Source organism: Montipora foliosa, chromosome 12, assembly GCF_036669935.1.
Source record: "Montipora foliosa isolate CH-2021 chromosome 12, ASM3666993v2, whole genome shotgun sequence".
NCBI classification, from domain to species: Eukaryota; Metazoa; Cnidaria; class Anthozoa; order Scleractinia; family Acroporidae; genus Montipora; species Montipora foliosa.
The window spans coordinates 30,965,707-30,980,248 of record NC_090880.1 but is presented as its reverse complement, the minus strand read 5'-3'; the positions used below and the strand labels follow the sequence as shown (position 1 = coordinate 30,980,248).

The 14,542-nt window shown below is 40.9% G+C and overlaps 1 protein-coding gene across 1 annotated transcript in view; it reads left to right on the top strand.

Annotated features, from left to right (window-relative positions):
* Positions 1–14,542, top strand: part of LOC137980441 (tubulin polyglutamylase TTLL5-like) — a 31,595-nt gene that overhangs the window by 16,497 nt on the left and 556 nt on the right. The window contains exons 14-34 of the mRNA XM_068827887.1: positions 1,427–1,508; positions 1,607–1,668; positions 2,170–2,246; positions 2,522–2,715; positions 4,167–4,229; positions 4,632–4,691; positions 5,352–5,412; positions 5,601–5,669; positions 6,630–6,678; positions 6,811–6,936; positions 7,036–7,249; positions 8,597–8,668; positions 8,772–8,826; positions 9,262–9,356; positions 9,643–9,694; positions 9,790–9,908; positions 10,662–10,832; positions 12,231–12,409; positions 12,720–12,821; positions 12,956–13,036; positions 13,335–14,022. Coding sequence (XP_068683988.1) covers positions 1,427–1,508; positions 1,607–1,668; positions 2,170–2,246; positions 2,522–2,715; positions 4,167–4,229; positions 4,632–4,691; positions 5,352–5,412; positions 5,601–5,669; positions 6,630–6,678; positions 6,811–6,936; positions 7,036–7,249; positions 8,597–8,668; positions 8,772–8,826; positions 9,262–9,356; positions 9,643–9,694; positions 9,790–9,908; positions 10,662–10,832; positions 12,231–12,409; positions 12,720–12,821; positions 12,956–13,036; positions 13,335–14,022 — 2,671 coding nt within the window. The remainder of the gene's footprint in view (positions 1–1,426; positions 1,509–1,606; positions 1,669–2,169; positions 2,247–2,521; positions 2,716–4,166; positions 4,230–4,631; positions 4,692–5,351; positions 5,413–5,600; positions 5,670–6,629; positions 6,679–6,810; positions 6,937–7,035; positions 7,250–8,596; positions 8,669–8,771; positions 8,827–9,261; positions 9,357–9,642; positions 9,695–9,789; positions 9,909–10,661; positions 10,833–12,230; positions 12,410–12,719; positions 12,822–12,955; positions 13,037–13,334; positions 14,023–14,542) is intronic.

Here is a 14,542-nt window from a genome sequence, read left to right as displayed (position 1 = left end):
AGGTGAAAATCACTTTGTTTGCCTAGTTTTATGAATATAACAGAAATCGTAAATAATGTATATGGTTTTGGGGGACGCAGCCTCAAAATTAGAGACGTTTCTATGGATTTTTAACTATGTTTTTAAGTCTGTAACGTGGTCTCTGTTTGACCTAAAAGCATCAAACTTGCACAGATGGCCAATCTCAATGTTATCTTTCATGTGATGGCGTCAATTTATCGATTGGTTGAAATTTGAAAGAGTTTTGAAACAAGCAACCGAGGACAATCTTCCTGTCGGTGTACGTTGGATCAGTGGCTTGATCTGATCGGTGTAATAACAAGTTGAGAAACTAAATATTTTAAGGACGGTGCCTACTAATTAAAGATATTTTTGCCCCGGTGTGTGATTATGCAGGAAACGTAGATCTTAACAAGTGTTATTGAAATCCAAAAAGAAAATTGGGGGTAACCAAGCATTTTTCAAAGATAATTCATAAATAATATTTGTAAAAAGCTTGAAAATACAAAGCAATGTATGGCGTTCTTTCTCAAATTGAAGCTTAATTATCTCTCAAAAATGCATGGTTACCCCCAATTTTCTTTTTGGATACCAAGAGTACTTACTGAGATCTACTTTCTCCGGATAGTTTTCAACCGCGCAAAAATATCCCTGCATTAGTAAGCATCGGCGATAGGAAACCCGAGTATCTGGAGATGCGCAATAACAATAGTAGGCATCGTCCTTAAGCAAGAGCCGATACAACGTAGATTTGATTTCAGTGGTGGTTTATATTACTATAGTACACCACTAAAATCAAATCTACGTTGTAACGGCTCTTGCTTAAAATATGAAATTTGAAACTCGCCCCAGTTCCCTGCGCAATTCCTCAATGGCCTATACGTCTCTGCTTCACGATTGGCCTATTCTCGGTTTTCCCATGACGTCATGGCCGCCATGTTTGTGCCTCTAAACAAAGAAACGGTGGCCATATTTGTGACCCCACCCAATCCTCCGAGAATCGAACTCTACTATCATGCAAACGTTTTCTTTTGTTTTCGTTGAAAAACATGACTGTTGATCACGTGCGTGAAAACCAACAATACGTTTCTGCTTCATGAGTAACGACGATGTCAATGACCCCTGAACAAGATGCAATTATCGTGACGTACAGATCACTACAGCGACAGGAAAGCCGTGTGAAAACACCCTCGGTTTTGTTTGTACACGCTCATCTCCAAAAACGAACATCAGCAATCCCTGTTTTCAGAAGTGATCAGAAGACTAAGATAAAACTCTCAGCAATGTTAAAAAAAAATCTGGAAAGAATTCATAGCCACCTTAAATTTTCAAGTTTTGAAGGTAGGTCTGAATCTTTGGAAAACATTAATTTTGGATAAAATGGAACGAAACTTGTAAAAGGAGTGACATTTTTCTTTTTCAACAGAGATATACGGATTTGATATTCTTATTGACGAGAATCTGCGTCCTTGGCTGTTAGAAGTAAACTTGTCACCTTCCTTAGCCTGGTAAAGCAACAAAGAAGTTCGTCTGTTTTGAGATTTTCAAATTGACCCTTCCCACATTACTTTAATTTTGCCACGTGATTTGTTAATTATTTGTGCAGTGACTCGCCGCTGGATCTAAAGATCAAGTCCCATCTTGTCTCTGACATGTTCAATTTAACAGGTGAGTTAAGGAAATAATGCTGAAATGTCACTTACCACTTTCCTAATTTTTTGTTACTTTGTCAGTTTTGGACAGAGCGGTATCCCCTTGTAGTGATTTTCATTTGGTTTCGGGATTTCTTTGTCCCCGCTTCTCTATGATCTCTGATTGAACAAATACTCGCGCCACTTCTCGGACCATCCGAAACCTAACCAGTGGTGGTACATTTTTAAATCTAGTATTTATATATAGTAATTTTTAGAGTAATTTTAGTTTTGTAGTAGACCGTGCATTTTATTTAGTACGCACGCGTTTCCGCGCTCACGCTCATTGCTAGTTGCGTGCATTTCATTGTTCATTTTTTACTGGTTTTATTAACTCTACTAGTAAGCTTCAGTTGAAGCAAATGTCAAGTGGAACAGTGCTGAAATGTTTGATGTACAGAAGCTGTTTTAAAATAGAAAAAACAAATGGACGGAAGATTGGAAAATTCACGTTTATTTTAACTGTCTTTCATTTTAGGTTTTGTGGCACATGACCCGATGGTTCGTAAATTTCCCACTAGGCGTTTTGTTGATCCGTCAAGGAACCGATATCAGGTAATCTGAGGGATACTAAATGAAAGGAAACCCCCCCCCCCCCCCTCACCCTCACTATCCCCGACTCCTCCCGCAGTGATTCTCGAGACGATTCCATTAGGGAATGTGGATTTTTGTTCGCTACTGAGGACAAATAGCCTTTTGTTATCTTTTTTTAACTTGTGACCAAGAAGGAATAAGAAATTGCTGCGTGCCAAAGTACTTTAATACAACGAAAGAAAAGCCTTTGTACTATCGATTTTTGTGTCATGCCTCGCTGTATTTTATTTTGGCAGAGGCAGCGATCGGCCACATTAAGTGGAGCTTTGATTCCAAGCACGAGACCGCTGTCTTCGGGAGCCAAGAAAAAGAGTGAAGATGGTTTGACGGCAGAAGAGTCGAGGGTATTACGTCACACGCGCGAAGAGTATTCAAGGAGGGGAGGGTTTGTCAGAGTATTTCCCACCCCAGACTCCTGGGAAATGTACGGGTAAGAATCCAACTTGGTAAGCTGGACGTCGCTCGGATTTTCGAAACATTGGTCACCAAGAATAATCTTCTTCAGGATGACACAAACAATCAAACTCAGTCCTCCAAACTCTTTTCGGTTGTAGAAGATATACAAGGCGAATTGGGAGCTTGAAGTGAAGATACATACATGAATCTTGTTAAAGTGGTACTATGATCAAAAAATCGCTTCCTTTTTTTCTTTAGATTTAGAAAGTATGTTTGCTTAACACCTGTCTGGCAAAATTTTGAGCTTTGATTTTTATCCAAAGGCTGTTTATTTTGAGTGTAAGTCTTGAATTTCACGGTCCGCTATTAGTCGCGTTCAAAACTGACCGACTGGACCTCAGAGGGTTGGATTTAGGAAAACGTTACGTCATTCACTCAATATATAGCTTACAATTTCAGCTTGTAAACGCCGTTTATTATGTATGCAAAATACGGGTTTAAAAACCTGAAAGCCCGAAACTCCCGTGCTGTATATGATTTCAGTCGCGTACAAACGCATTGCGTTCTTGAACGAGTGAGTCTTTGACGTCATTTTCTCCTCGATCCAGCTCTTTCAAGATTCTAAAGTTAGTAATGGCGGACCATTAAATAGGGAAAATCCACTTAATATCAGTAAGTGTCTTTTTGAAATTAAGGCTTAAAACTTGGGTCACTTACTGGTTAGTTAACGTAGTTTTGAAATCCAAAGGAAAAAAAAATTGATGTTTTTTCCATAGTACCGCTTTAAGATTTTACGTCATGGCAGTTATGAAAAATTCCTGACAACTAAATTCCTGGGCTTGATCGGGACTTGAACCCGTGAACCCGTGAATACTGCAATATCATTGTAGTGCTGTACCGATTGAGTCCTCAAGACAATCGGGAACTGGGGCCCGTTTCTCGAAAGTCCCGAGACTTTACGGGCCATTTTCGGGTGTCACACTTTCCTCTGTATTTCAAGAAAAGAAAAGGATTTAAGTCATCAAACTTCACAGTCACTTTGCTTTTTGTTACCTTGAAATCATGTTAAAAGATCGGCTTTCCTGAACAAGCGGTTGGCAGGTTCACAAATGGATTTTCGGGCCCGAAAAGTTTTCGTGACTTTGGAGAAAAGGGCCCCTGGTCTTGTTGTGAGTTCATGGGAATCCTGTTTTTCAGTCTTTTGTCACTGCACTGGTAAACGTATCTGAAATCTCAGCATAAGGCTTGAAACTTTTGGACTGTGCCTTTGTATGTGGAAAAGTTCAAGTCGACACGCGAGTGTTAAAAACCGAATGGAATGAGAGAACCAGCTGGCGAAGTAATAAGCGTTTTCGGTTTGATATCAGGACCACTGTTGAGAAATTAGCTTAAAGAGGCCATTCAGTGCCGTAACCACAGGGATACCTAGCCCATTCGTAAAGGTTTATCAAGTCTCACATCCCCGTTTGATCTTCAAATTTTCAGATCCTTTTTGGAGCATCGAACAACTCACAACCATTTGCTGCATTCAAGACTCTTCCCTGGCAGGTGAACTCCTTTTGTCTTATAATGCTTTTAACTTCTTGTAAATTAATTTCTTTTATTTCATGGTCGGTCGAGATCAGCTCGTTCTTGTTCGGGTTACTGTCGGAAACATAAAGTTTCTGAGGACATGCATTTAACGGTCAATTTCTTGGGTACCAATTCATCTCGCTACCAGGACGTTTCGCGAGCAGATCAGCTCGCCACATTTTGATGTCCTCTTTGTTCTTCAGTTGTGACACTTTCGGCGCCTCAACAGATCTTAGTGGCGAACTGGTTGGTAGCTGATGTTCTTGGTGGCGAGATGACCGTAACATCGATTTTTTTGTCGTAAGCCATAAAACAGTGGACTGTAACTACAGTCAAATGTGGAGTATTAAAGTATTTTCGTCTCTTGTTTCAATGCAGAAAAACGTCTTTTCAAAGACCCAGCACAGCAAGTTATTCCTCTGCGAGCGCTCGAGCCAGGTTTGTGTGGGTGGGTGTGTTTTCGCCGATTTTTCTTTGGTAACTTTCGCAGACATTCCTGTCATATCATATACAGTAAACACCCGCATATAAGAACAAGTGGATTAAGAACATCAGGCTGAAATTTGGCCAATACAGCACCATATAAATAAGAACAAATTCAGCCTGATAATTGAAACATGTTCTTGATACAAAGGGAAAGGGTATTAGGATAAGGAAACAATACAGTACAGTAATTTATATCAAAGTACTGTGGTGCTCAGGACCGTTACAAACTATAGACCTTATTCATAAATGGCGGTGACATTTATAATTCTTTTGTCCACGTGCAAATTAGCCTACCAAGCCTCATTTTAGAGCAAGAATTCTTTTCAATTCACTGTATGGTATCGAGGCTCGGTAGGCTAATTTGCACTTCGACAAAAGAATTATAAATTGGCCGCCATTTATGAATAAGGTCTATAAAATATATTTCAAAACAGCATTGTATGTTGTTAAACCTCTAGTAACATATAATTTGAAGTATTTCTGAAACCAATTTTAAGGCTGATTTCAGGCTGATTTCTCACTAAGCACCCCTCAAGTAAGAACACAATCAGCCTTAAACCTGAAAAAAGTGCTCTTATATGCGGGTGTTTACTGTATCGTTTTATGTCTTAGAAACGTCACTTCCTATGGAGCACCGCAACCAAAGGTTACACCAATCATTGGAACGACCGAGGTATGGATGGGTGTTTTTCATAGTTTTACACGGTTTTTGAAGTCATTGGCAAGCCTATTGGGAAGTTATTACACTCGATGCGAAGAATGGAGAATGCGAACATTAGCAGCGAGCTTGAAAGAACGAAGAGTCACTCTTTGTACAATCATATCCTCACTTTGTCCGCTGGCGACTTTTGTTTTTAACAGGTATCTGAAAAGATCTGCCTCAGTATCAAGGACAGGATACTTTGCTACGAAAGAAAACTAGACTCTTGGGTGAGTAAAGTATTTTGCGGGTGCAGTCGTAATAGAAACGCTGGGACCACCGTTAATTTGTCTCTTCAACACCGGCGACTTCCTTAAGGTGCCTTCTTTTTTGGGCAAAGTTGAAGGATTAAAGTACACCTAACCCCAAAATATTTTTTTCGCTAAATTGAATCTTTGCACCTGTTCGAAACGCACTGCGGCCATTTTTTCATTTTTCTAACAAATCCTGTCATTTTATAGGCTTCGAAAGTTGCGAAAATCCAAGCATCTTTTGTTCACGACGGAGTCAGAAGGGGAGTGGGTCTATTCCTGATTTGACGTCACATACTGATTTACATTGCATTAACTCTTTGTAAAAATGCATGCAAAGTAGATTGTGACGTCAAATCAGGAATAGACCCACTCCCCTTCTGACTCGGTCGTGAACAAAAGATGCTTGGTTTTTCGCAACTTTCGAAGCCAATAAAATGACAGGATTTGTTAGAAAAATGAAAAAATGACCGCAGTGCGTTTCGAACAGGTGCAAAGATTCATTTTAGGTGCACTTTAACCTGTAGCCGTTTTGTATTCACACTCAGTCGAACTCCCATATTCGTATTTCCAGTATTGGACTGGAACTAGCCAACCTCGTTTCCAGGGTCTCTCTCTCTTTTCCTCCTTTAAGAGAGACCCTGGGAACGAGCTTGGGAACTAGCTTGCAATGGAAGCTAATGCGGGGAAATATATTAAAATAAAAATATATATCTTTGAAAAGATTCCTCAACATTAGCCTCCATTGCAAGCTACGTTCCAGTCCAATTAATGAAAATACGAATATGGTCTATTTATAGGCTATTTCGGAGAGGGCTAAAGTCAGCTGAAACATTAAATGTGGCACTCCAGCAAAATGCGATGAAATATTCGTGACAGGCACCTAAATCACCCCTCCACTGTGTTAAAAATGTCAGTTTTCTTTTCTTTTTCCTGCAGAGTCCCTCTCTCCTTCGTACGAAGAAAGCTACTCCAACATCAATCACAGGTAAATATTCCGTCTCTTAAAACAGTTTAGAATCAAAATGTGTTATGGCATTAAAATGGAATCAGTTGTTGTTACAGAATACTTTCGTTCTTCTGTGTGCGTTTGTTACCATGGTCATGTTTTTTTTTCAAGGTACATCCGCAACAAATCACGAGTTATCAGCAAAACCTCGTGACGAAGTCACCACTCCGCGTGCGACACCCGAAGGACACGTGGGAACGAATTACACGGAAGAGAAACCAGTTTCTTATCACGCAGGCATGGGATGTTGTTCTTCGTCATTGCTTTGTGTCCGTACATCGAATCCTTTGGTAACTTTTCTAATGTTCAGTGTTGTTTTGCAAATTATTGTTGCAGATTTGAGGCATTTAAGAGTTTCCGAATCACAGGCGCCGGAGTCTTCATCAGGTCCTCAGCATCCTCACTTTAAACTATCCTATGATTCTACGCGGGCACAAAAGCCGCCATTGCCGATCAACGGTGAAACGGTGTCGAAGCAAGTACTGTCCAAGCAACCGCGGTATCAGCCAATCAGATTGGATGACATCATGTCCAAGGCGGGAACACTTACGTTAGTAATACAGTTACGAATCCGCCAAAAGGTCACTAACGAACCAGGATTCAGAGCCTTTATTGGTCATCTTTCTACTAAGAAGTCTAAACAGGAGTCAATTCGCCACTAAATATTCTTGAGATAAACTAAGAATAAAGCCAGGATCCGAGCCAGGATTTGAGCCAGGATCCGAGCTAGGATCCGAGCCAGGATTCGAGACCTAACCGAGACCTAAATTAACCTAACCGAGACCTACCCTAACCCTGACTAGACCTAACTAGACTAGCACCAACCTAAATAGACCTAACCTAACCGATTCTCGACCCTAACCTAACCGAGAAATTCGAGAATAAATAGCGTAGAAAGCTCATCTTAGCTCGAATCCTGGCTGGAATCCTGGCTCGGATCCTAGCTCGGATCCTGGCTCGAAGTTTAGGTATCCTCAATATTCTTTGTCCTTTAGATGTGGAAGGTGTCGGAGCGTGATACTAGAGAGCTTTAGCAAAGACAACGGCGATGGTAACGAGAGCGTCACAAATTTGCATATTTAGTGGGCAAAAACAATAGCTTTGCACGCTTTGCACGTGCATTTTTCATTTTTGTCTATTTTTTTTGCCGTTGTCTGCAAAACAACAACGTGAAATAGCCAAATTTAAGGTTTTATGGAGAACGCCAGCACTTAGAGATAAATTTTCATTTTCTCCCCTAAGGGACTGCCAACACTTTGTCATATTAAAAAGCTTGGAATAGTCGCGAAGTGATTGCAATAACGCGAATTCATGTTTTTAGATGACGTTCTCGTTGCCTTTCCCGTCGTCGTTGCTAAAGCTCTCAACTGTTGTGCTGGCGAAGTGGTCGGTGGCGAGGCTTTCTGATGGCAAGGAAGACATCAAATCGATGAAATCCAAAAATTATCCTTATCATCATTCAGAGCATAGCTGGATTTAGTCCAGTCGGGCTCAGATTTCACAAGCAGACCAATTCTTCAAGGCTTTTTCTGGTGGAAGATGGCTTTACTGTCATCCATATCAACCCAATCAATTATCAACATTCTTATCCAGCCCTCTATCTATGATTTGGAACATTGCTTATTCACAAAAAATAGAGATAGGCATGACATAACTCCAAAACTCTGAAGCAAGCATAACTTTCTCAAACGTAATTTATAGTTAAAGGATATGATGTTGTCCGCCGTTTTGGGCCGAAGAACTCCAAGTGTTGGTAACAGTAGGATTTTCTAGTGATAGGCTACAACATACTTTAAACACTATCCAACTCACAAGTATGGAAGAGGCATTTTCTGTTGTGTACGTTTTAAAGGTATCAATAACGAAAACTGGTTCTTTTCACAAATCCTATTTTTAGGACGCTTCAAGCTAGGCAAGCGTTTGCAATGTACCTTCAACGAGTTCAACAAAGATTGGTGCATGAGACGAGGTGAGGCCAGATTATTCTAAAACGTAAAAGCACATTTCAGCTTTTCGAGGATATCTTTTTATCTAGATCTCAGAAATTTGCTGTTTACTCCGTTCATTTTTAGTTACAATTCAGAGGACTTGTCGGACACTGCAGACTGCAGACAGGACGACCAAATGGTTGGTCTTTTAATAAGTAGCTTTTTTTATTCTTGCAGCGTTTTTCAACCGACGACTTTCAGACTTAAACCAAATTAACTACTTTGGCCAATCACACCAAACGTTTACATGAAATTAACCAATCATGATTCAAAGCAAGCAAACGTGTAAATTAAATTAACCAATCATAGTCAAAAGCAAGTACATGTAGCCGGCGCAAAGCGCGGGAAACGCCTGCGAGCAAATCGCAATTGGTCTTTGCTTTAAACTGTGATAGGCTGGGAATGTGGCGGGAGATTTCTAAGCCAGCTGCTGAGCGTTGTAATACAACATCATAGCAATCACGAAAGGTACTTTCGACACTTACGCGAAAACCGCTCTTGCTATTCCTTCCCGGTCATCAATTGGCCACTATCCTCTTTCCTTGAACTAACTTCTGCTTCTTTTCCCATTCAGAACTTGGTGATTCGTTTTCTAAAGAAAGCTGCAAGTAACCTGCAACAGCCATTCAAGGTTGTCGTACCGAGTCACAAGTTACCTTTGCATGACAGGTAGGTCAAGCATTGTCTCCTTTGGATGTCACGTGGCGGAAAGTTCTCCTGTGCCATGTCCTTCATGTTGGATGAAAACACCAGGAAACAGCTTCCATATGAAAGAAGAACATTCATTTGATAACGGAACTCTTCTTTCCTCGAGATGGCTGCTGGTCACGTGATCGAGCAAAGGGCACTATTTATGTGTTAACGCTATGAAAATAACAATATTTTTTTCTCTTGTCATTCCAAGATTCTTCAGTGACTGACTTTATTTCAGTGTTTTCGTTTAATTGTTTTCTAGGCGGCGTATCTTGGCTAAACAGCTGGGGGACTTTGTTCGAGTTTATGGGAAGGTACTTGTCTTTTGATAGTATTAAAGCTCCCGCCTTTAAATCTAGTTTTAAGTAAGAGAGAATTTTCTTTACACTGTCCTTTTACGGTTTGTTAGGAAACCATACAAATTCAAAACCGACAGGAAATAAACCGGACATACGGGCTTTCAAGGAGCAACTCATTCGTTGGTGATATCCCGGATGAAGAGTTCAAAGTTTTCATGGCTATCGCAAGGTAACACAACACCAATCGGAGGCAACAGCGAAATCAATTGGCTGTTACTTGCTCTTGCGCATATTCCCGCGCTTTGATGCCGGCTGCACGAATGATTGGCTCATTTAATTTTTAGGTTCTGTGATTGGCCAAAGTAATGACTTTAAATTTGGCTTCACGGCATCCCGTTGAAAAAGGGTCGCCTCGTACCTCATTGAACGGGCTTCAGGATTGGCCAAAAGAACAATACAATGAACAAAGATAACAATGGATTTTAGCACAGAAAACAATAGGAAGTGCGACACTCTACTGCCAATGAAATATAGTGTTCAACGAGAAGTGCGACCCTACCCTTGAAAAAAGGTCTTGGCTCCGGCCCTGTCTTAAATCATTACCTTTATATTGATAATTTATACTTAACAGAAAATTCCCCAGACAAATTTTTATCAGTAATTTCAGGATATCTGATTACTCTTTTACGTTTGAAAACATTTAAATAAACGAGTTTGCTATATTTTTGCGCAATTTAAAAATATTGTAAACTTGGCCACGCTTTGTCGACTTTGCTGGAGTTGCTTTATACTTACATCTTCTGAACAACTACGTTTGCTTGCAGTGCGTAATCCACGTAATACTCAAATGATTAAATGTTATTCCCAATGCGTTGCTGCCAGCAAAACTCCCTATAAAGTCTGTGAACGCCATGCAATTATTTCTTTGCTCTCATAATTTGCTTGTCCGTTCAGGCTATTATTTTTTTACTTTCGGCAACAGTGAGACAGAGCTTGAAGACTTGTTAACTACCTACACCAAACTAAACAAGAACGCTAGCGTGTTCTTGGGTGGTCGTCGTTCGGAAAGGAGCTCAGAGGGGAGCACAGAGAAGGCGCCCTCGAACGACACAAGTCTGTCAAGGAGGAAAGAGACCCAAAGGAACACGTGGAGGTAAGCGTGGCGAATTGTTCTGAACATTGATAAACCTAACTCGAGCTTCGTGACGGTAAAAATTCAGAACCGTTTAAATTATTTCCCGTGTTTGTATTTTATATTACGTTAAATACAATCAACTCGGCCATAGCATTCGTGAAGGGGAAGGGAGGGAGGGGCTGCCAACCAACACTAAGAGAGGAGGGTGGAGCAATTCAGGAATCTATGCTGCGAGAAAGAGAAATCAGCACTGCATGGTCAGTCTTCGTAATTAGGGAGCTTAAGCAGGGACGACGACGACCATGAGAAAGTCACATTTAACAATCGGCTAAGACCAGTTTCAACACTTGAAAGAAATGTTATTAGAAGGATTGACACAACAACACTATCACTTAACAGCAATGTTATGGTACCATATCAAACACCAATTATTGCCGAAAAAGATTTGGTCATTTTTGTGACGTAAAAAGGTTACCGTGGCAACAGGAAAGTCCTGCAAAAACACCCCGTATTTTAGCTTTAACTGCTCATATCTCAAAAACGAACACGCTGACCCCCATTTTTATTTCTGAAATGTAATCAGCATGCCAGAATGAAACTTTCTGCAAAGTTTAAAAAAATTCTGTGCAGCGGATTTAGAGCCACCTTAAATAATTGAAAAGATAAGGTAGCTCTGAATCCGCTCCACATAATTTTTTTAAACGTTGCAGGGAGTTTTATCTTGGCCAGCTGATCACTTTTGTGTAATCAGGGCTCGTACGCGTCTTGAAAACCCTTGAATTTTGAGAGTACATTTTCAAGGCCTTGAAAGTCCTTGAAAATGTCTGCTCTTCTTTCTTGGTCCTTGAAAGTCCTTGTATTTTATCTGACCCACATTTTTGATCTTTGAAAATTTCAGTAGAAATATTCGGGTAACCAATCATGTCATACAAACTCGACGAGCTTTGGGATCGAGAATGGTTACCAGGGCCTTTGCATTATTTTTGCGCATGTACGTTGTGGAAAATGAGCAAGAATTGTACTGTCAGACTATTTCCATGGGTAAATTCTTCGACGTAAAATAGAGGTCCTTGAAATTTACAAATTTGGCCTTTGAAAGTCCTTGAAAAGTCCTTGAATGTTTGGTCTGAAAAAGTGTACGAATCCTGTGCAATACAAAATTGGGGTCACCGAGTTCGTTTTTCAGATATGAGCAACGGTCTCGTAGTCGTCTTTGCTTCAGGTCCCTAATAACACAGAGTAACCCGAAGCACCAAGGAGAACGTATGATTTCACTTTCTCACTTTGCGATGTGATTATTCTGTTATTCCGTGAGATTAATCATGTACCAACAACCGTGATGCTGGTTCTGTTGTTAGTGTGGGAATAAGATTGTTTTCTTGTTCTCATTGGTTTGCTTTTTTTTGTCAATTTCAGCGTCAACTCATTTCCAGGTGATCAGTCGTCAAGGCCCATGGATGAACTGAATAGTACTGGAACTTCGGTTACAGATCGACATGCCAGGGCGCTGACAGCTGTGTCTGCATATGGCGCATCGGTTGCCCTCAGGAAAAATCGACAACGTCCATTGTCGGCCAAAGTCCCAAGGTTACAAGGTGAAATATGTGGACAGTCATTCAGTCCTTAATTGTTTGTGAAAAGCAGTTTTCGTTGTGAGATCCCCATCCTACCCGTCCTCGTTTCGCTCCCACACTTACCCTTCCCGTCTTTGCATTCTTATACACTTACTAGTAGCCCGTTGTTTTATATGTAATTTAGTTAACTGGATTTGTATTTTGATTAAATGGATATTCTCGTAGCTCAGGATCCAACATTTTCCATAGCTTCCATTGCATGTTTGTTGAAGTTGAATTTGATTACATCACAACTTGGCCATTCGCTAACCAAATCATTTATCGCCCGTAGGAGGTGACAGTGTACCTAGTGCTGGTCGTCCTGTGTCGGCGAAACCACAGTCACGTGACGCCAGAACCGACGATTCAGATGACACCACCGGCGTAGATAGAGGCAAGTAGTCCCCATACAAAAACATGTAATGTTGTATTAAACATGCCCAGCCCGCGCTTTCAGCAGTTTATTAACAATGGTGTGCAAACAAGCTACCCAAAACATCTTAGACTTGTATTTCGGTGTTTTTACAGCCCATCCTTACCTCGGTCGGCAGTTCCGCGTTTCTTCTGCACCAGTCCGACGCGAAATGAATGCTGATAATGGCAATAAAGGTAAGTGCGATTCGAGTAAGGATAGTCAATATACTGTTGTTAGGTCTTTTTTCAGAGGATAAGGCAATTCTAGTCATTCCTGGTTTTGGTCAGTCAAACCGTGAGCGAGAAATTATCGCCATTCTTATTCCTTTTACGAATATATCTAAAACGCGAGTTCAAATATGAACTAGAAGCAGGTAGTTAAACTCTCCCTTTGTCCTTTTCTACGACATGGTTGTAGGTAAGAATCATAACAGCAATGTTAATAGCCAGATCGTGAAGAGGTTGAATAATTGCGTTACTTTGTCTTTGACAGGGCACGCATTGGCTGATGAGAGTGCAGTCGCTGCAGCTCTTCAGCGGTTAGCTAAGCGACAAGCTGCGCGGCAGTACTCTGCGCTGAACACCAGTGCCAACATTGGTCACAACTGGGAAGACTTGTTTAAAAAGATGGACTTCAACCAGGAAACCGGCGACGCCGCAGCTTACAATCAAGAGGAATTAATAAGCGTAGGAGACGAATTCTCCGATCCCCGTTCAGATGTCGCTGATAAAGCTACAAGATTTGGCCACCATGACCGGCATACAAGTGCAAACGCCACTTTCGAAACATTCGTGAACCATGATAGACGCCCCGTGAATGACGTCATACATCGTCACTTACCGTGGTTTGATAGTGCCACTGATCAAGGTCGTTTTAGAAGCGCGGGCATGTGTTCAGAAGAAAGATCTAGTCTTATTGATTCGAGAAAAGAATTTGCTGGAACAAATGAAAAGCAAAATGAGGAAAAACCTGCAACTGTTCAAGGTAAAAGTCCATCTGTTTCCAGGGAGGAATATAATAGACACATGAGACTGATAAGTCAGAAGCTCTCTGAGGAGAAACTTCGCTTACAGAAACAACTACAGCAGTATCCATGCCTTCCTCGTCCTCCGCCCGCGCGGCCGGGCCCGGGCCCGGGCACGGGCACTAAGAAGAGCGCTGGTCACAAAAGGATAGTAAGGTAAGAGTTTGCCATAACCAATACCATAACTAACAAGCGCTTTTGGAGTAATATCCTGTTTCGAATCATCAAAACCACTGGATCAAAGAACTAAAGGCGTCTCTATACAGGGTTAGCCTCGACCTAAAAAATATTCATCAATATACCAAAGAAAGTGTGAAATTTTGAAAGAAAACGTCATTCACAGGTGTGAAGAAATTTCGCTGAAACCCTTTTCCAATGCGTCTTTTGTATTTTTGGTCAGCGGTTATAGTGAAATTCAAAATTGGACGATTGCTTGGTGATAGTTTTCACATCAATCCCACCTTTGAAAATGTATGTAGCATTTAACTCAGAATGAAAATTTGGGAACAAGCGTGACTAGAGGACATAGGGCTCCGCTTAAAATGCTTAAAACATCTTAAGACCTTAACAATTCCTGATTCGAATGGTACACGATAAAAGTAAAGGCAACGTTCAGGGGATAAACTGGCATTTTTACTCCTCAAAAACAGCGGGTAATGCAACTTCAACTCTCGTC